This window comes from Staurois parvus, unplaced genomic scaffold, assembly GCF_062004578.1.
Source record: "Staurois parvus isolate SC_StPar_1 unplaced genomic scaffold, SC_StPar_1.0 ptg000293l, whole genome shotgun sequence".
In the NCBI taxonomy this organism is placed as follows: domain Eukaryota; kingdom Metazoa; phylum Chordata; class Amphibia; order Anura; family Ranidae; genus Staurois; species Staurois parvus.
In genome coordinates, this window is record NW_028318089.1 from 395483 (window position 1) to 418635 (window position 23153).

Genomic DNA, 23153 nt, shown 5'->3' on the forward strand with positions numbered 1-23153 from the left:
CACTGTGAGTCACACGATTTCAAAGTTAGGCTTGATGTGAGCGGGGGCTAACTCTAGGTTCACACGGAAGCGGTTTGTGTTTTGCAGAAACGCAGTACAGTCCATTTAGTCCATGGGCAGCACAGTGGCTAAATGGTTAGCACTTCCGCCTGGCAGTACTAGGGTTATTGGTTCGAATCACAGCCACGGCACCTCCTGCCTGGAGTTTGCATGTTCTCCCTGTACCTGCATGGGTTTCCTACCGAGTACTCCAGTTTCCTCCCACACTCCAAAGACATGCTGGTAGGTTAATTGGCTCCTGTTTAAATTGGCCCTAGTATGTGTATGTATGAATGTGAGTTTAGGGACCTTAGATTGTACACTCCTTGAGGGTTAGGGACTGATAAAAATGTACAATATATACGTAAAGTGCTGCATAAATTGACAGCGCTATATAAGTACCTGAAATAAATAAATAAATGTAACATGATTTCCTATGGGACATGTTCACACCTGCGCGTTTTCACGTAGTACATTTTTTTAACGCAGAAAGTTGCGTTTTTGGTTTTATAGGCTTCAATGGAAACGCTGCAGAAAAGCATTTATTGCGTTTTTTATGTGTTTGTGTGTAAAATCTAGCAACAAGAAAAATGAAAAAAAAAAAAACGCATAGTGGAAAAAACGCAAGTGCACAAACGTTACGCAAAACGCAATGCAGAAACGGCTCAAACGCAAACTGCATAGGTGTGAACCTGGCCTTACCCTGACTGGCTCCCTCCATACACAGGTCAGTATTCTGCACGTTTTATTTGTAATATGTTATACATAGAGAGTGTTCTGAAATGTACATTCCTACCCAGTATCCGGGCCAGAAAAAGGATATTTGTGAACAGACACGACTAGACACATATTTGAAGCGGAACTATAGTGCCTTTGCTCCAGTTGACAGGCGGACGGTATTCTGTGCTGCACCGTGAGGAGCAGGAAGGGCACGGAGGCCAATATGGCGCTGGCCGGTGTGTTGTCGCGGCTGGGCATGGTTCGGGTCACCGGGGTTCGGTATTGCTCCAGTTTTCGGAGTGTTTACAGCTTAGATAAATTGTATCCGGGCAACACAAGGCGGGCGGTTGAGGTAAGCGAAGGAAAGAGGGCGGGACTAGGAGTGTGACAGCTTGTTCCACCAATGAGAGAAGGGAGTGTGACCTGTGTGATTGGGGTGGAAGGGTGTCATTGTGGAAGACATAGAGACCCCGGACCTTGTGTTCTGTCCTCCTCAGGTGTCCAGGCCTGTCTACATAGGAGTACCACTAGTCAAAGTATACAGTCCCAGGGGTGCAGACATTTTTAGATTGTAAGCGCTTCGAGCAGGGCCCTCCTATTCCTTCTGTACTGAAATGTAATTATATTGTCTTCCATTATATTGTAAAGCGCTGAGAAAACTGTTGGCGCTATAGAAATCCGGTATATTAATAATTTTTTAAAAAACTACTTGTCCTGGACTAAGGGTTGGTTCACACTGGATGCGACTTGGCAGGTGATTTGCATATCGCATGCCAAGTCGCACCATATTGTCCGCTATCAGAGCGGTCATATCAATGCGGTTCCAACTTGGTCGGAGCCGCACCGATTTCCCACGTAGCACATGTACTACTTTTGTTGCGATTTCAATAGACATCTATGTCAGATGTCTTGCAAATCGCAAGGAAATCGGCATCTCACCCGATTTTTAAATTGTGCAACTTCACTGTAAGTCGCACGATTTCAAAATCGGATTTGATGTGACCAGAGCCTTACACCCCGGTCACGTCGGGTGCGACTTGGCATGCGATTTGCATATCATATGCCAAGTCGCACCCTATTGTCTGCAATTACAGCGGGTTTATCAGTTGAGTTCTGACTTGGTCGGAGCCGCACCGATTTCTAAAGTAGCACATGTACTACTTTTGGTGCGATCTGCATAGACATCTGTGTTAGATGTCTCCAAATTGCATCTGAAATTGGCATTTCATCCAACCTTGAAATTGTGCAACTTCACTGTAAGTCGCACAATTTCAAAGCCAGGCTTGATGTGACCAGGGTGTTAATTGGTGTCCCAGTCTAATTGTCCCTCATGACAATCTACTTGTCCAGATAAAAAAAAAAATCTTTTTTACTAAAACCGTATTTAAATCAAAGGTGGTTTTAGGAATGTCTGGGACTTTTAAAAACAAAAGTGGCTTTATGGCGATTTAAACGGTTAATATTTTTAACACTGCGCTGTTTATCTCCTCTTCCCTTCCCTGCCTGTCTTCAGCACCGCACCTGGAGACTAGCAGGGAGGGGAGAGACCTTGCAGTGTCATGAGCACCGATTGGGTGCTTGTCAGGAAAGGGGCGTGTCCAGCCTATTCTTTATCCCCTTTGCTACCAGAGCCGTTTTTACCTTTTTTGCACACGTTTAAAAAAAATAATTTTAGACCTGAAGATTGCATAAAACCCCCAAACATATATTTTCTGAAAGCAGACACCCTAGAGAATAAACTAGTGGTAGTTCCAATTTTTTGTCACATGATATTACCACAAATTTTCAGTAAAAAATACAAGTTAGTTCATTTTAGGGCACAAAAAAAAGCAATAAATTACCCCATTTGTTTGTAAAATATAAAAGATGAGGTTGCTGCGAGTAAATAGATATCCAACTTGTCAAACCTTAAATTTAAATTTGCGCTTGTGAAATGGCGACGAACGTCAGTTTCTATAGGTGTCACTTTTAAAGCCTCTTCTAGGTCATCAGGTTAGCATGACAGAGGAGGTCTGGTGCTAGAATTATTGCTCTCTTTCTGACATGTGCAGCGATATGTAACGTGTATCGCAATCAGCATTTTCATGCGTAGGGGTTTCAGCGTGTGCTTTTCATTTGTATGTGCGTATATGCACAATGTCCCGTATGTGATGATTTTTTTCTTTATTAAAGCATCCAATGTCTAAAAGACCCTGGATGTTTCCCCTCTGCTCCCCTGAATGTAATGCAGTGCACATCGCACTGCATTACATTCTTTCCTGGCCTCAATTGCTGGGAATCTCTCAACAGGGACCCAGAAGTGACATCATAATGTCACTTCCGGGTCAGGACAAGAAGAGGAGGGGAGCGGACTTGTCCACTCTCCTCCATCCCCTCTAGCCGCCGGCAGTGAGCCAGTCCTGGACCTGCAGATGGGCAAGAAGAGCCTGGCAGACAGTGGGTGGGGGGGAGCTTCACACAGGGGCAGAGAGGCCTGAAAGATTCCACCTGACAGGTGAGCCCTGCTGCTTACCCACAGCAGGGCTGAAGGTAAAAAAAAACCAAATATCTGCCCTGTGCCTGGACTACATGTCCTGGGCGTCAGGCAATAGGAATTCAACATCCCTGAAGTCCACAAACCATGGTATATGTCTGAAAATCGATCAGTCCTGATGTACTGATGGCCAATCTCATTTGGACTGTCAGAACAGTACAGATACCCCCCAAATGACCCCCTTTTGGAGAGTAGACAGTACAATGAATTTAGTAATAGGCATGGCTTGTTTTTTGAAGTTGTACATGTTTTTTGCCCAGTTTTATAGGGGGAAGTTTTAATTTCTGTCATTTTTTTTGGAAAATGAAAAAAGTAAAAAAAAATTCACTTTTTTTTTTTACATACTGTCACCAGTGCAGTACAGCATCATCATAGAACTGGTGTGACAGTGATCAGGAACACTGACTGGTGACAGTATGAAAAAATTCAAAAAGCTTTTAATATTTTTTTAAATTTCGTTTATTTTTTATTAAATTTTTTTTCTTTTCTTTTCTTTTACATTTCTTTTTTTTTTTTTTTTTTTTATAAACAAACTGTGACCATAGTAACATTGTACTACTCTGGGAAAGTGATCAGGAATTTTTTTACACATTATAAATGGTTACAGCAGTGAATTGCATTGCAATTTACTGAATGAAATCAATTCAGTAAGTATTGGTGTGATTGGCCACAGCTAATCACATGGTACAGATGGGCTGTGATTGGCTCTGTCTTAACCATGTGATTACTATGACCAATCATAGCTAGCAACACAACTGTACACAATGAATGGCATGAAAGGAAGCCATTCATTGTTTACAATTGTTATGCGATCTGTGATTGGTCACAGTGATCACATGGTACCGACAGCGGGCCGGTACAGTGATCTGTCATCAACTGTGTCTAGTGGACACCGCAGGTGACAGATCGCGGCCCCACACAAGGTGCTTTCCAGGAGGACATCATACAAGGAACGAGGAATGTCTTTCCCGGCCATCATATTACAATAGGCCGGGCACCATGTGGTAAAACTGATAAATTTGGACGGTTTTAGTCACCTTTCACAGGGGGCAGATTCTGTGAGATGATTCCCTGCTGATCGGAGCAGAGTGGGCAGATGACGCATGCGTGTCTGCTTAGTTTCTGCAGAGCGGACATGGACAGAGCTCACTCTGCTCTCTGGGTGGATGGGAGTAAGGGGACTCCACTGTCCATTGACACTGTCGTGGTGGTTTATGTAAGGATATATATTATTTATAAAGGGCGTGTCCCTTTCCCTTAGATGAAATATTACAGTGCCTCCAGCCGTTAAAATACGGCAAATATTTAGTAAACCAATAATTTGGACACCTTGATAATTTGATCACCACTTATTATTATACCTTGAATTCTTTTAGCCAATATGATTTCGTACCATACACACAAAATTTGCCTTATAATAGATAAATATAAAAATTTATTTATGTACAAAAATTATATATATATTAACACAAAACACAAAAGACTGGTGATAAATGAATAATGGTACACACAATCAAAAATATATCCTACCAATGTAAGACACACTAATAATGTCTCTAACTAATTACATCAATCACAAATTTAAATGATACGATATTTATTAAATTTATTAATAATTAATAATTTCGAATATCTCAAAGGTTATATTCCTACATGCCGTGGCCATAGGCCTGCAAGAAGTAAGCCCTTGATATATGATACTCTGGTTATTAATATTCAATAAATTATGAAATATGGAAAAATTTATAATATGGCAATAAACAATTTTTTTAACAGTAACACAGTATCTGACTACATATATCTAACTATCCAATATTGTTGTAATACACTACGGTAATTTTTATGATTCTACACAACAGAGAAAGTAATGAATACAAATCAAATAAACATCTCACCACACCCGGACGTCAGACTAGGCAACTCTCCCGTGGATTTAGCTGGCAGTGGAACGCCTTTAGACTGATATATAGGCAAGTGAGAGATTCAATAGGGGAGAATGTAGGAAGTTATAAGTTTGGAGGTTTAAAGTTTAGGAAGTTGAAAAGATGGAAGAGTAGTTATTCAGCAGAGATCTTCTTCAGATGTCAGGTCTTTCCATGAGGTCTTTATGAGGGTTTTTCTTCTTTTCATGAGGTTTTTTTTTATGTTACAGCACATGGGCTTTTTATATCCACTAGTCCATTGTTCTAAGATACCTTCCCACCAGGCTTCCTGATTGGCTAGTTGAGAAATGTGTGTACATAAGCTATTTCTCACCTGCCCGCCAGGTGGCGGTCATGTATCACAGAACAATGTGAGTATTTGAGATGACTCATACCTTGGGTGGAATCTTCAGGTAATTTCAGGAATAAAATATACAGCACTTTCCAGATATAGCAGTGATCATACCTATGATATTCTAAATAGGGACCATGGAATATAGGTGTATATTCGGTTATTCCTCCTTGAAGTATCATCCTGTTTGTTTCCTGATAAGACATGTAACTAATGCTAGTTTATAATACATCTTACTTCCCATCATCTCAATACTCAAGTTAGTGATATATAGTTCCCATTGCTGAGTATTTAGTGGTGTTTAAAGTCTATGACATCTTATTTATAATCTGTTTTTGTAGTACATTTTTGTAATGATATACAGTGAACTTTTAAACTTAAATGTCCTGAATTTCACCCCTTGGTTTCAGCATCAACATTTCCTCTGTATAGGAAAAAAATCTCTGTTTGCCTAGCCCTTGTATCGGACTCATGGTAAACAATTGTTAATGCTTTCACCCTTGGTGAACAATAGTAGATAGTAATAGTTTCAGAGGTTTGTTGGTTCATCACACTCTACAGGTTTTGGTTAAGCTTCCAAACAGTTGAGTTCCCGTCTCATTATTGTTGAAATGTTTACAAGTCAGAGTCCTATGTGTTTGACTTTCTGTAGATGCATTCTTCTCACTTCCATATACAAATAGCCCTTGTTGACAGTTTAAACAATCCCATTGTCTTGGAAAAGTCTTAATTCCCTGTTCTCTTCAGTTCTTTAACTAGAATTCTTGAAGGTTTAACCAAGACAAAATTAACTCTTAACATCCGGTTCTGCTGAGCTGTTGGCTATATAACATTATGTCTTGATAAAAGTCATATTTTTGACATGATTCCAAAAGCCCACAACAAAATCCCCCTTTGTTTTTGGGGTACAGGCACGTGTATAGGGGTGTCTGTATCGAAAAACATGAGTGAGGCTTTTGGCTAGAGTGATTGTTCGTCTTCTCCGGTGAAGGGAATGAAATAATAAAAAAAAAATTCCGATAATAAAATGGCAGCGGTCATGCTGGTTGTTCCTCAACTTGACTCGGCGTCTTTAGATGGACACTTCCGATGACGATCTTGGTCTTGTGATGAGGCCGGCCTGGCCTGACACATCCACCTTGGGGTCCATGGGTCCTCCGCACGACAGGTCTCTTAGACGGTCTCCTAGGCGGGTCTTTTCCTCTGGACTGGCCCTTGGTGGCCTGGGACATCAGGTTATCGTCTCCGGATCGATCTCTGGCATCTGGACTTTCCCACAGGACATTATAGCTTCCTTCTAGGGTCCGGTCATTGACACCTCCGATCGCCGGTCTGGTCATAGTCTGGGCCTTCCTTTCTAAATTATTAAAATGAACAGTTTGAGTAATGGATATACATAAAATTATATTACCGGATCCTGTAAGGCAAAATATGAATTATATGTTTAAAGGAGGTTTAAGAATGATCTCAATATCTCCAGATAGGAATTGGTGGGTTTAGTCTTCCAACAACTGCAATTGAGACTTCGGATGGCAAGCACGTAATTGATTGATGTGCACCCATCTATCACTGATTTCACCATACCGTGTCACCTGCAATTTATATGCGACCGGAGAGATTCTGTCAATGATAGAGAACGGACCTTTCCAAGATGGAAGGAATTTCCGTTCCTTGATCTGGTCTCTTGCAAAGTTGTATAGATAGACCTTGTCACCAATCTCATATTCCTTCTTGGAGGTTTTGAGATCATAGTATGTCTTAGCACTAGTTGCAGCTCTTTCCAAATTTCGCTGGGCAAAGGCAAAAGCATATTGCAGATGTTTACGTAAATCCTCTATGTACTGGTGTGTGGTGGTAGCATTGATCAAATTTTGATCTGTAGTGCGATACAATAAGTGCTGGGGCAGTACCATCCGTCTACCTGTCATCAGTTCAAAAGATGACATTTTTGTAACTGTATTCGGAGTAGCCCTCAACGCCATCAGGACCAGCGGGAGCTTGACATCCCAATCTTTGCCTGTTTCCTTAACAAATTTCTTAAGGACATTAACGATGGTCTGATTGTATCGTTCTACACCACCACTAGAGGCTGGCCGATAGGCGATATGCAATTTCCTTTTAACCCCCAAAATTTTCCACAATTTGGCCATCACTTCGCTAGTGAAGTGCGATCCTCTATCAGACTCTATCCTCTGAGGTAAACCAAAACGAGAAAATACATGATTTATTAGCAATGCAGCACATGTCTCGGAGCTATTATTTGGTGCTGGTATACATTCGACATACTTGGTGAATAAACATGTAACTGTTAACATATACCGATTTCCTCGTGAAGATTTTGTTACTGGCCCAATAAAATCCATCTGAAGGTCTGACCAAGGCATACATATCCCCCTCTTCTGGAGAGGTGCTCTGTGAGTTGGCTTGGTAGGTTGAAATTGGGGACATATTAGGCAACCTTGGCAGTACTCCTTCACATCACGTAACATATGAGGCCAGTAGGCATAATCCCGCAGGATCTCATACGTGATCTTCTCTCCACGATGACCGGAAGTGGGAGCATCATGGGCATGCTGTAGCATCAAACCTCTAAATTTAAGTGGGACGACCCATTGTTGTACGCCACCCTTTGAGGTTCGTATCAACAATCCCTGGTATAAAGAGAATTGGGATTTGGATTTCATTAAGATACGTAAATCCTCCTTCCCACTACATACTTCCTTATTTATGGGATTTTGGTTGGGATCTTCTATATGACTATAAAACAAGCCAATTATTGGGTCTTCTTTTTGGGCAGTAATTAAATCCTCACTAGGAGAATCGTGACTCCACTGTATTGCATTTGGATCACCAGCTGTTCTGGCCTGTTGCCTGGTGACAGCTTCGACCTGTACGGTACCTAAAAATTGATCAATGTCTAACAGTTCACCGGTGATTGCCCCTTCCTTGGCTAGAGAATCGGCCAGATCGTTCCCTTCTTTCTCGGCACCTAGAACCTTGGAGTGGCCTTTGGTCTTCTTGAAGTGTAGAGTGAGATCATTGGACCTTACCAGTTCATCAATGTGACAAAAGAGTTTACCATGTTTCACGGGTTTGTGATTACTCTTGTTCATGTTGTTTCGCTTCCACCTAGGAAAATACTCCACAAAACTATTCCTGACATAATTGGAATCGGTTATGATGGCACACTCTCTGATGTTGAACTCTATAGCCATCTCAACTGCTCTAAGAATTGCAGTAAGTTCAGCAACCTGACTGCTTTTTGGTCCAAGTTTGTATCCCACAGAAATTGGGATGACACCTTGGGTCCAAACGATTCCAATACCTGCCACTAGTTGGAGCTGTTCCCCATCCTTGTGATGAAAAGCACAACCATCCACATATACACACGGCAGCTGTTTACAGTATTCTTCATCATAAACCTTGTAGGGAGAGAACAGTTGTTCTTCCAGAAAGTCAGTGTCCGGGGCCTCCATAGCAGGCGTAGTTGCGGAACAATCATGGAGCTCGGCTAGGCCCTGGGCTACTGGACTTTCCTTGTTCTGTTTGTACCGAATTTCAAGAGGCCACCCTTGCAAAGACAAAGTCCAAGCAGTGATGCGGCTATTAGACACATTTCCTCCCTTGATACGTTCACTCTTTAAATACTGTAAAGGCTGGTGGGCCGTTTCAACAATGATTCTCTCTCCCTGAATGTAACTGCGAAAATTCTGTAATGCCCACACGGTGGACAATAGAGCTTTTTCACAGTCACTGAACTTTACTTCAACCGGGGACAAAGTTTTACTGGCATAGGCAATCACCTTACTGACATCATCACGTTTCTGGTAAAGAACAGAACTCATACTTACCTGCGTAAACCCTGTCTCTAGATAGAAATTTTTACCCCCTTCGGGATATCCGAGACACGGCGCTTGTGTGAGACGTTCCTTTAATTCCTTCATGGCGTCCTCCTGTTTCTTACCCCACGACCATTCGACATCCTTCTTCAGTAGGTGAAGCAGTGGCTTGCTTATCTCGGCGTAATTGTCAATAAACTTACGCGAGTAGTTTACCATACCTAGGAATGATCTCAATTCTTTAAGGTTAGTAGGGACTTTACAGTTCAGAACCGCCTCAACTTTCTTCTTTTGTGGGTTCAAACCTTCAGCAGTAACTTCATGGCCTAGGAAGTTTACCTTCGTGCGACACCACTGGGCTTTTTGTAAGGACAGTTTAACTCCTGCTGCTTTTAATTGGCCCAGGACATGCCGAAGTTCTGTAATATGTTTGGTCATATCAGTACTTTTGATCAGGATATCGTCCACATATGCCAACGTCCCCCTTTCGAAGGCGTCTGGCATGGCCTTGTGCATGAACACAGCAAATTCATGTCCGGAATTTATGAATCCGAAAGGCATTCGTACCCAACAATATTGTCGATTCCCAAAACTGAAGGCCAGTTTGTATTGGTCTTCCTCACTCACCTTTATGGTCCAATACCCCTGTGCACAATCCAAAGCTGTGAAAACTTGGGATCCTTGGAGCTGGGCGAGACACTGGTCTATGTATGGGACAGGCCATCCTGACATGTACACACGTTTGTTTAGCTGACGGAGATCAGCGCACAAACGCCATTGTCCATTGGGTTTTAAGATACCCAGGATCGGGTGGTTGTAGGAGCTGTGGATGGGCCTAATTATACCCCTTTCATGTAACTTCCTGATAATCTCAGCTAGAGATTCATAGGAAGCTAATGGTAACCTATACTGTCTTACGAATACTGGTGGGGCATCTGGATCTGTTTGGATCCTAGCGATGTGTAGGTCAGTAGTCCCACAATCGTAAGAATCCCTGGCAAAGATCTCTTGGAATTCAAGGAGAAGCTCTCGGAGCAATTGTCGGTCGAGATCACTGGCACACGCGTCGGCGAGGGCCACCATCTCTTCCACTAACTCCTTGAATCCAGGAAAGCTTTCCGGCTGACCTATCTCATATGCCTCTTCAAGTTTCGTGGTGAGGTCATTGGGTATGTGATGTGTGTGTGTGTTCTCCTGCCATCCAGGTTCTTTGGGGTACTCTTGTTCTTTGATTGGGTGATCAAAGACAATTGATGTCTCTTCGATTCGACAGGTGCCATCTTTAGAATCGAATGGATAAATGGACTCTATGGTGAAAATACCCTCTGGTAATGAATGGAATGTTTGTTCAATTAATTGTTCCTCCGACAAATATTCATCGGGGATGAGTCCAATCACCTGGTTAGTAACCCCAAAGGTATAATATTCAGTCTCTACCGCTAGACCAATAAGGGTCTCTTTGGGTAAGACGATGTCCTGATTGGACAGATTATGTACGTAAATGTACATCGGGGATTGATGTGTGTTGACTAGGGGCGTGTGTGTAATGTTCAGTCCCTCCCCCTGCATTTTATGGGAGAGGCATACTAATGCATCTGACCCCTTCAGTCTATGTCCCTTTTTAACTTGGATGGGGAGTATGAAATTATTTATGCCCTTAGGAATTGTAATCTTTTGGGCTACCTGGACTTCAACAGCATAAGGCATCTGTTGCTGGGATTTTAAAGCTAAGTCCAGATTTTGGTATTTTTCGGGGTCCCCCTTTAGTCGACTCCATAAACAGTCATTAATTAGGTCGACTTGCGTTGCAAAGCGATGTAATACATCGTTGCCAAAATAAATTTTAGTTTGGGGATTATCCAAGACTAGGAACACATGGGTGGCTGTTTTGTTTCCTACAGTGACGTTTAAGAGACACCTAGCCATTGAATTGTGATCATCAGAGTCATCAAGGGAGTCTGAAATCCAATGACGCTGAGGTGTGGAGAAACGGATCATTTCCATTTCGGTCAGGTGTTTTATCAACCCATGGCTTACAAAGCTGTGTTCCTGTCTCAAATCTAGTTTGGCATATTTTGACCTATTAAGACCATTTATCCGGATGGGGATAAACAAGTCGCTGTTAACCCTTTCAATACCTGTCAAGAATTGGGTATGATCTCCCCCTTTTCTTGGTTTATCCTCCTGATGAAAAGATATCGTAAGGATGTCATCTTGGAGGGAAATATCTTTGATTTTATCTTGGGGAATTCTAAAAATGTGTTCCTCATCTCTTCTGATAGGGTTACAGTCATCAGGTTTGATAACCGTTACATCAGGAAGTTGGCTGTTCCTGAAATGGATTTCTAATGATCCAGGCCTTTCTTCCACCAGGTGGCAGTGTTGTCGGGAATGGGGAGTTTTAAGTTTCCCATATTTAATTGGGGTATTTACCTGTGACCACAGGACTTGGTTCACACAATCAACTATGGTGTTCAGCCTTTTTAGGAAGTCCATCCCAATTATCATGTGGTGCTGTGATATGCTAGCAATGATGATGGGGTGTCTCAGTTCCTTATTACCCAGTTTCAGTTTCAGCCAGGCGGTACCCATGACTTGTAAAGGGTCTCCACCTACACCAATCAATGAGCTGTCAAAACTTTTAAGTCTTGGCTTGGTGGGCATGACATTCGCCACTTTGTCAAAATGCTCCTGTGACATGATGGTTGCTTGGGATCCAGTGTCTATTAAGCCGACAATCGAAAGATCACTGGCATCCTGCACCTGCACCGTGGCATAATATCTCCCATCAGATTCAGTCATCTCACACATGAAATTAGTGTGGTTGAAGATCTGTGGGCCCTTCAATAACATGTGACTGGCTCTTATCTCACCGCATGTGGTGGACACATTACCCTTATCCTCCCTGGTGGGATTCTTGGACTGTCTCAAGACAGAAGCACAACTAGAAGTTGGTGCTCCGTCTGGCTTGTCAATCCCAACGATTTCCGATGCCGCGACTATATTAGGGGCAATAGATGGACACTGAAAAACAGGAGAATCATTAATAACCAACAACTGGTCCCCCTTTGCCTGAGAACTAGCTTCTCCATTAGTAGGCGTGTCAGGGACGGGGCACACATCTCCTGTCATTTGACTCAGTGTCCTCCCCTGTTGGTTTAAGGCTTGGTTGCCTGTTAATTCTGTGACCCTTGGTTGGTCACAGGAGCTGCTCCTAAAAAAGGATTGGATGGAAATTGAGTGACAAGCCTGTCCATCTGTTCAGCCATTTTGCTGACCTGTGCCTCTATTTGTCCAATACGCTCAGAGGAGTCATTCTGTTGATTCTCCCTTTTCCTATACTTGCGCTTGTATTTTGGACGAGACTGGTAATGAGACTCAGAGTCAGAACTACTGCTCTGGTCCCGACGCCATTGTTCTCTCTGAGGTTTTGGGGTCTCCCTGTTATTAAAGGGAGCCTGGGGTACTGTATCCCCCCTTTGAGCCTGAGGGTGTTCTTGGCGTGGAGGAAATCTTTGGAAGTCGGAGTTTTTATTAAAATTGGGATTCTTATTGTAATTATGGGGCCTGTTGAAATTGGGGTTCCCATAAAAATTCCCATGTTGGTTTTGGCGAGGATAATAGAACCTCTGAGGATACCATTGCCTCCTTTGATTTTCATCACTGTACTGGCCCTTACCATACTTTTTATTCTTCTCACTTCCACTACCGTAGTTCCCTGGCTTTTGCCTATCCTTTCTCACCCACTGGTTTTGGGGTGCAAAGTTATGGACCTCCTTCACTTGCTGGGTTTGAGGTACAAATCTAGGGGAACCATTGGTTTTACCCCCACGGACTACTTCCGCATATGATTTCTTCTCTGCCTGCAAATTTGGATTTGGAGGGGAAACGGTAGTGGCTGCTACCATCTTGGGGCTATTTTTAGGTTCTCTTTTTATCCCGCCCTCACTGGACTGTTGGATCGAGAATAAATAGTCACTCTCTCTCACCAACCAATCAAGAGAGCATCCCTTTCTGTAATCCTTTGCAAGTCCCAATTTTATGTAAGCAGGTAATGCTTCATAGAATAGTGTCTTGAATTCTGGCTGGTTAGGATTGGGATCCTTTTCAGCCAGGAAATAGGCATTTCTGAGGACAGCCAGAAATTCTGCAGGGCTTTGGTGAGGACCACACTTTAAATTGTAGGCCGCAGCCTTGGCAGAGGTTACAGTTTTATAAGGCCCAAATTCCATGTGGCACTTATGTTTAACCTCTCTCCAGGACTGATTGGAATAGGCCCTCAAGGTCTCAAAGAATTGCCGGTATTTCTCCTCAAACACCCATGGCAGCAATTCTATTTTGGTGTGGTCATCTCTAATGCCCAGAATCTCTAACGTCTGTTCATATGTTTTCATGTGTTCGGTGATTTCAAGGGACCCTTTCTTAGAAAACATAGGAACAGTGTCCTTCAGGAACTTAATGACCTTTGGGGTGTCATATCTCCTGAATGACCCCTGGGATTTCCCTTCCTGCCTATATGAAACCTCATATTTTTCTTCAGAGCGCTCTGGAGTGTATCTTGAAAGCCTAGGAGGTGACCTATATTCTGACCCTGACTCACTATCAGATACTTCGCTGTGATGCGGGTATCTCCGCTCATCAGCCTCTGGCTTGACTGGGTTGGTCCGTCTTTGGACCCCAGAATTTATTTGGGCCGTCAACCTTATAATCTGCTCCTCCAGAGTTTTCTGCTCAGATTTTATCAAGGTAAGTTCTGACTGGTCATGCTTATCCCCTGGGTGAACTTTAATTTTAACAGGAGATAACCTCTCTGATCTGAAGTACTTCACCTCATCTTTTAAGTCCTGATACTTCTCTTGAAGTTGTTTTAATTCCTGAAAGTTTCTTTCATACAGGTCCTGAGCACTTCGAAAATCTCCGACCAATCTATCATAATGTTTCTCGGATTCGTCTAAACGAATACCGGCATGACCAAGCTTCCCTTTCAAAGACTCAATGTCCTGATTTTTGCTTTCTAACAAGAGGCGGGCCTCTGACAACTCTTCCCTTAGAGTCATGGTCCGCTGGGCAGCTCCAGCGGTCATGAACCATAACATGGGCCAAGCTTCTAGGAGAAGTCTGTCACGGCCTCTATCACTTTCTGCTCCAGCAAATGCCATTAAAAACCCAACAACCTGGCCCTTTTGGTTAAACAGGTCCTCAAAGGTGCTCATAGCCTGTTTTTTTTCTTCATCCACAAACTCATTATGGCTATCCCCCAGACCTAATCTCTTGCGGAGATAATCTATTACTCCACATTCAACATAATTCTGCCAAGCACCGGCAGCTTTCCGGGCTGGCTTCAGAGTTTCTTCCTCAACACCTTGGGCCGCCATATTTTCCTCGTTATGCTTGGAAGAGGTGGATCCGTGATTACTGGATGCCATTTTGATACAAAATATATGTTTGATAACGTGTACAAATATACAATCACCAGTGCGTTTTGTGTTATGGTACGATTTCTATGGATCTCAGCAGTGCCTCCAAATTTATGTTGTGGTGGTTTATGTAAGGATATATATTATTTATAAAGGGCGTGTCCCTTTCCCTTAGATGAAATATTACAGTGCCTCCAGCCGTTAAAATACGGCAAATATTTAGTAAACCAATAATTTGGACACCTTGATAATTTGATCACCACTTATTATTATACCTTGAATTCTTTTAGCCAATATGATTTCGTACCATACACACAAAATTTGCCTTATAATAGATAAATATAAAAATTTATTTATGTACAAAAATTATATATATATTAACACAAAACACAAAAGACTGGTGATAAATGAATAATGGTACACACAATCAAAAATATATCCTACCAATGTAAGACACACTAATAATGTCTCTAACTAATTACATCAATCACAAATTTAAATGATACGATATTTATTAAATTTATTAATAATTAATAATTTCGAATATCTCAAAGGTTATATTCCTACATGCCGTGGCCATAGGCCTGCAAGAAGTAAGCCCTTGATATATGATACTCTGGTTATTAATATTCAATAAATTATGAAATATGGAAAAATTTATAATATGGCAATAAACAATTTTTTTAACAGTAACACAGTATCTGACTACATATATCTAACTATCCAATATTGTTGTAATACACTACGGTAATTTTTATGATTCTACACAACAGAGAAAGTAATGAATACAAATCAAATAAACATCTCACCACACCCGGACGTCAGACTAGGCAACTCTCCCGTGGATTTAGCTGGCAGTGGAACGCCTTTAGACTGATATATAGGCAAGTGAGAGATTCAATAGGGGAGAATGTAGGAAGTTATAAGTTTGGAGGTTTAAAGTTTAGGAAGTTGAAAAGATGGAAGAGTAGTTATTCAGCAGAGATCTTCTTCAGATGTCAGGTCTTTCCATGAGGTCTTTATGAGGGTTTTTCTTCTTTTCATGAGGTTTTTTTTTATGTTACAGCACATGGGCTTTTTATATCCACTAGTCCATTGTTCTAAGATACCTTCCCACCAGGCTTCCTGATTGGCTAGTTGAGAAATGTGTGTACATAAGCTATTTCTCACCTGCCCGCCAGGTGGCGGTCATGTATCACAGAACAATGTGAGTATTTGAGATGACTCATACCTTGGGTGGAATCTTCAGGTAATTTCAGGAATAAAATATACAGCACTTTCCAGATATAGCAGTGATCATACCTATGATATTCTAAATAGGGACCATGGAATATAGGTGTATATTCGGTTATTCCTCCTTGAAGTATCATCCTGTTTGTTTCCTGATAAGACATGTAACTAATGCTAGTTTATAATACATCTTACTTCCCATCATCTCAATACTCAAGTTAGTGATATATAGTTCCCATTGCTGAGTATTTAGTGGTGTTTAAAGTCTATGACATCTTATTTATAATCTGTTTTTGTAGTACATTTTTGTAATGATATACAGTGAACTTTTAAACTTAAATGTCCTGAATTTCACCCCTTGGTTTCAGCATCAACATTTCCTCTGTATAGGAAAAAAATCTCTGTTTGCCTAGCCCTTGTATCGGACTCATGGTAAACAATTGTTAATGCTTTCACCCTTGGTGAACAATAGTAGATAGTAATAGTTTCAGAGGTTTGTTGGTTCATCACACTCTACAGGTTTTGGTTAAGCTTCCAAACAGTTGAGTTCCCGTCTCATTATTGTTGAAATGTTTACAAGTCAGAGTCCTATGTGTTTGACTTTCTGTAGATGCATTCTTCTCACTTCCATATACAAATAGCCCTTGTTGACAGTTTAAACAATCCCATTGTCTTGGAAAAGTCTTAATTCCCTGTTCTCTTCAGTTCTTTAACTAGAATTCTTGAAGGTTTAACCAAGACAAAATTAACTCTTAACATCCGGTTCTGCTGAGCTGTTGGCTATATAACATTATGTCTTGATAAAAGTCATATTTTTGACATGATTCCAAAAGCCCACAACAACACGTGGCTACCTCTGTTCTGCTCCGCATAAATGGAAGAGCACAGATCCCCTTTAGCGGACTTGGAGGTGGGTGGGTGTAAACAGATAGAAGTTTATTTATATCTGCCTCTCCAAAGGAATGCATGGATCTTCTGATAGGTCCACCAGAAAAACTGACAGGCAGACCTGATAGGAACAGCTGTGTGAAAGGGGCCTTTGGTCTGGTACTCCTTCCATTGATGCATGTTTTTTGTTTTTTTTCCTGCTATGTAGAGTGGATCCAGAGGGGTGGCCAGGATATTTGGTATTATCACCTTTTCATTTTTCCTGAACCTACCTTTTCAGGCAGCTGTTTAAGGTGCCCTTCAACTGCAATGTATGAGGGCTCAATCCAGATCTCTATAGGGCTGTAGTTTTAAATAAGTCATTTCAACCAGCAAAATCTTTTGTTTTATTTGTTTGCAGGAAAACACTCAGGATTACAAAAACATTCCTGTTGGTAAGTAGATTTAGCTACAGTTATTAGAGCGGGTTTGTGTTGTCATTCACAATGAAAGGCACCGTAATGGAATTGGTACGTGTATCACATTACCACAATGCAACAGTGTAAAAGGACGGCTCTATAAAGTTTTGTGTATAGACAGACTTTGACCGCAATCACTGTTATACATGATATAGATAGTCAGCATATATTTTATTGATCATCAACCTACTTTTTGTATAAAGTTACAAAACATATTAACACTTGTATTTCATCAGATCGGTTGACCATCTCCTATAGTAAAAGCAGCGGTCCTGGAGGACAGAATGTTAACAAAGGTACGGATCTGTGTATGAGAGTTTTTAGTTTGCTAAGGATTACAGGATAAATAGGTATTTTTTATTAAATGTAATTTGGATTCCTAGTTTTCTCACACATTTGCTGAGGAGGTGTTTGGGATCACGGTGAGATGGCCATCACCAACTCCGCTAATAATGGAAACAATTGTGTGTTTCTGGGCACATTGCAACTTGTGGAGATACCACCTGTATAACCAATCATGATATGACCATAACCATATCATTAGTAATACCATCTCTGGTGATTTCCTGACACCAAGGATGGGATTGTGTAACTAGAAAATGGTGGTTCCACAACTTTTACCTTTCTGTTCTTGGACAATCAACCTCTACATGTTCCATGGTTGGTGCTGCTTGTGTGGATATAAATCCTCAAATATCTGCCCATCACTCATTGGAACTTAAAGTGTTACTAAACCCACAACAGTAAAATCAGTCTGTATATGCAGTAAAGCATGCTTGTTATACTCACTGTGGAACCTAAAGGGTTAATGCTCTGCATTGTGTAAAAAAGCCGTTTGGTCCTGTTTTCTCTGCCCATCTTTTTGTTCAAATGTCCACCTGATATTACAGACTGAACCCTTGGTCACATGCTCAGTTTAGTGTATATTGCTAGAGAGGTTTTTGTTCCTTGCGAGAGTGCATGTGATCAGCACAGGGCAATCAGCACTGGTCAGACAGAGGTCAGGGGTTTTGCATCCTCCTAGATCAGAAAGAAAACTCCTACAAGCTGTAACCAGTGCTCTGATGGAAGTCACAAGACTGCTCTAACTTCTGATGAGAAAAGGTATTTAGCAGTTTATGTGTACTAAAATAATTGCATTTCCATGTTGTGTGTACTGTGGGAGACCAGATATAGTGAATGCAGAGTCCTGGGTTTAGGAACACTTTACGATGTGGCTTGGAGAAGCTATGAAACAATTGCAACAGAGCAAATCCAGTTAAATGTGACTTAATACTAGTACCTATACCATGACTTAGATAAATGAAAACCTTCACATACATGATATGTTAGGAATGTATTTTCCCATACTATAAATGTTGTTACCACAAAATGAGACCAGGACCATTTTTGTTTGCCAGGGCTTTGAATATGAATGCATGGCTGATACATTGGTCCATGTCAGTGGATGGATCCTTAGACTGTTATCCCATGTCTGTGGGTATCATAATGTAGGGGAGTGTCGCAACAGTAGTTAGATTACAGGGAGGAAGGTGCTCTTTACAGGATCACTATTGAAGTTGTCTCTAGGTATAAATTTCAAAAGGTGTCACAGTTCTACTTGCAACTCTGCATTCAGACAGATTTTTTTTGTTATTATTAGGTTACATATTAAAAAAAAGCTCTCTATCTACACATACACTGTATAGTTTCCTGCAAGTATATTGTCACTGTAACTAACTGCTTGAAGTGGATCACACTTAATCCTAGATTACTTGACCTCTTGTGTCATTTATTTGTCCTGCCTTTATGTAAAGAATGATTTGATAATGATGATTTTCTCTCCCCCACTCCCATTACAGTTAACTCAAAGGCTGAAGTGCGTTTCCAGTTATCCTCAGCGGACTGGATTCCTGAAGATGTCAGGCAGAAAATCTCAGTGCTGGTGATTAAAACTTTTCATCACTTATTTGGAATAATCTGTGGTGTGAATTGGCCTAGAGCAACTGTATATAGGATCTTTAACATCTATGTGGCTTTCTGAAGCAGCATTACTTCTTGAGGTATTTCATAAGGTGCAGCAAGAATGGACCACTAATCAGGCAACACACCAAAGGCATAGCTGTAATCCTGTCACAAACATACAGTGCATCCAGAAAGTATTCACAGCACTTAACTTTTGGCACATTTTGTTATGTTACAGCTTTATTCCAAAATGGATTAAATTCATTTTTTCCTCAACATTCTACAAACAATACCTCATAATGACAACGTGAAAGAAGTTAGTTTTGAAATCTTTGCAATTTATTAAAATAAAAAACAAAGAAAACCACATGTACATAAGTATTCCCAGCCTTTGCTCAATACTTTGTTGAGGCACCTTTAGCACCAATTACAGCCTCAAGTTGTTTTGAGTATGATGCTACAAGCTTGGCATACCTATTTTTGGGCAATTTCTCCCATTCTTCTTTGCAGTACCTCTCAAGCTCAATCAGGTTGGATGCGGAGCGTTGGTGCACAGCCATTTTCAGATCTCTCCAGAGATGTTCAAGTGTGGGCTCTGGCTGGGCCACTCCAGGACATTCACAGAGTTGTTCCGTAGCCCCTCCTTTGTTATGTGGGCTGTGTGCTTAGGGTCGTTGTCCTGTTGAAAGATGAACCGTCGCCCCAGTCTAAGGTCCAGAGCGCTCTGGAACAGGTTTTCATCAATGATGACTGTACATTGCCACATTCATCTTTCCTTTGATCCTGACTAGTCTCCCAGTTCCTGCCACTGAAAAACCTCCCCACTGCATGATGCTGCCACCACTATGCTTCACTGTAGGGATGGTATTGGCCAGGTGGTGAGCGGTGCCCGGTTTCCTCCAGACATGATGTTTGGCATTCAGGCCAAAGAGTTCAATCTTTCTTTCATCAGACCAGAGAGTTTTGTTTCTCATGGTCTGAGAGTTCCTCAGGTGCCTTTTGGCAAACTCCAGATGGGCTGCCATTTGCCTTTTACTGAGGAATGGCTTCCGTCTGGCCACTCTATCATACAGGCCTGATTGGTGGAGTGCTGCAGAGATGGTTGTTCTTCTGGAAGGTTCTCCTCTCTCCACAGAGAAACACTGGAGCTCTTTCAGAGTGACCATCGGGTGCTTGGTTACTTTCCTGACTAAGGCCCTTCTCCCTCAATCACTCATTTTGGCCGGGCGGCCCGCTCTAGGAAGATTCCTGGCGGTTCCAAACTTCTTCCATTTACAGATGATGGAGGCCACTGTGCTCATTGGGACCTTCAAGAAGTATTTCTGTACCCTTCCCTAGGTCTGTGCCTTGATACAATCCTGTCTCGGATGTTACAAACAATTCCTTGGACTTCATGGCTTGATTGTGCTCTGTCATGCACTGTTGACTGTGGGACCTTATATAGACAGGTTTATGCCTTTCCTAATCATGTCCAATCAACTGAATTTTCCACAGGTGGACTCCAAACAAGTTGTGGAAACTTCTCAAGGATGATCAGTGGGAACAGGATGCACCAGATGCACTCAATTTTGAGTGTAATGGCAAAGGCTGTGAATACTTATGTACATGTGGCTTTTTCCGTTTTTTTATTTTTTTTATTTTAATAAATTGCAAAGATTTCAAAACAAACTTCTTTCATGTTGCCATTATGGGGTATTGTTTGTAGAATGTTGAGGAAAAAAATGAATTTAATCTATTTTGGCATAAGGCTGTAACATAACAAAATGTGACAAATGTTAAGCATTGTGAATACTTTCTGGATGCACTGTAGGCAATCCAAACTGAGAATATGCTGCTAGATGCCTTAGCCTTTAACTATATTGAGAATATCAACTTTCCCTGTAAAGTCTTTTCCTGCCCACCATCACCTAAATTTCCCTGTTTGTTACTAAGACTCCATTGAAGGGAGGGTGGTGTAAGAAAGTTATTATTGATAACATGCATATAAAAATATATGAATAGTAATTCAATAATAAATTTCTCCTAAAGACTCTGTAAGGTGATTTGATGATGAAAGTGTGAACATAAAACAGTTGTATACAAAACAAAAACATGATATTGTACACAGGGACATACATGCATGAAGAATGTTGAATGATACAATACAAATAACAAGTAAATAAACTGGACTCATGCTATGCACAAATGCAGTGCAGTCAGCACTATGTATTCCACAGCGCGTGGGAGTATTATAAGGCGTCCACTAGTGTGAACCAGCCCTTAATCATTACACCCCTATCTAAGCTAGAAAATTATTTTTGGCTCAGCATACACTTTAATCCACATACTGCTGACTGTAAGGGTTTTTTTTAATCATTCCATCAATGTTTAAAGGCAAATAACACAAGTACTTTTCTTGGACGTTAAAGATGTACTCTTCCTTGAGATTACCCTCTTATGTCCAGCTGCACAGCAGGACTTAAAGTGGAGTTCCACCCAAAAGGGGAAGTTCCGCTTTAAAGACTGGTCCCCCGCTCTCTATTAAGGATTGGCACCTTTGGGAAGCAGGTACCCAAAATTGACAGGTACCTAGGCGATTGGAAGCAGAAGTTATCCTCCCCCCTCCCTCCCCGTAGTCTTCTGGGACACGTGACAGGTCCCAGGAGACTACAGGGCCATTCAAAAAACACAGCGCTACTGGCGCATGCGCAGTGGGCACCCGGCTGTGAAGCCGCAAGCTGTCACGATCCCACGGTGTCCTCCCTGCAGCCCACTTCACCGGCCGCAGGGTGGTGCCCACGCTGAAGATGCCGGCGCCTGGAACACAGGACGGCCGGTGAAACGGGCTGCAGGGAGGACACTGCAGGATCGTGGGACAGGTAAGTGGCTGTTTTTTTAAAAGTCAGCAGCTACAGTTTTTGTAGCTGCTGACTTTTATTTTTTTACAGTGTGAGTGGAACTGTGCTTTAAGATGCCCATACACTAATAGAATTTTCATTTGAATTTTTTTGTTTTAGGAATGTTTGTTCAATTTTCTGTCATTAGTAGGGTCATGCCGATGTTCATTTTTAACCATAGTGATAAGAAAATTTGAAGGAGTAGGATGGAAATATTTTTTTGAAAGAACAAATTCCTAATAGGGTATGTGGTTTTCATTCAGAAAAGTCCATTTGTTCAAAAATGTAACTATAAAAATTTTAAAGTACTTTGGAACAAAATTTTCAAGTCATTTCATGCACTGAGAATTTTCGTTTGTATGTTAATTCAAAAATCTACTAGGGTATGACCAGCTTTAGTGCGAGGGAGCGTCAGCACTGTGTGAATGACCTCAACAATGTGCTGCTGCTTCTTCACTATCCAACCATAGAGGCAGGTCCTGGACTAGGTAGTATTGCCTATCTGCCTTTGTAGTCTGCAAGAAGCATTTATGATGTCTTTATGAGTTTGCTATGTGTTCATCATACACTCACAATGACCTACATGAATGAATAGAAACAAGGAGCAATCTTAACTCAAAAGATCTAAAGCAAAAACCTTTTTAGTTTTGAAAAATGTTTTTTTATTTGTCTTTCCCTTTGGGGAGATTTCCCTTTACTTCGTTTCCTGATAACACAACAGGAAGTGAGAGCAAATCCTTCCAAAACAAGCGGAAATAAATCTTATAAAGAAAAGGTGCAGCGCTAGATGTAAATATAACTAGACATATTATATATTATAATATATCTAGTTATATTTACATCTGGCGCTGCACCTTTTCTTTATATAGATTTATTGGAAGGTTTGTCCTTGGTTGCCTTTTTGGTGTTCTAGCGGCTATTTTTCTTAGTCTCAG

The 23153-nt window shown here is 41.3% G+C and overlaps 1 protein-coding gene across 1 annotated transcript in view; it reads left to right on the plus strand.

The window, feature by feature from the left end:
• The first annotated feature begins 935 nt into the window (after positions 1 to 935).
• MRPL58 (mitochondrial ribosomal protein L58) overlaps positions 936 to 23153 on the plus strand; it is a 29822-nt gene continuing 7604 nt past the window's right edge. The window contains exons 1-4 of the mRNA XM_089682638.1: positions 936 to 1111; positions 17341 to 17374; positions 17635 to 17694; positions 19240 to 19322. Coding sequence (XP_089538764.1) covers positions 983 to 1111; positions 17341 to 17374; positions 17635 to 17694; positions 19240 to 19322 — 306 coding nt within the window. The 5' untranslated portion in view covers positions 936 to 982. The remainder of the gene's footprint in view (positions 1112 to 17340; positions 17375 to 17634; positions 17695 to 19239; positions 19323 to 23153) is intronic.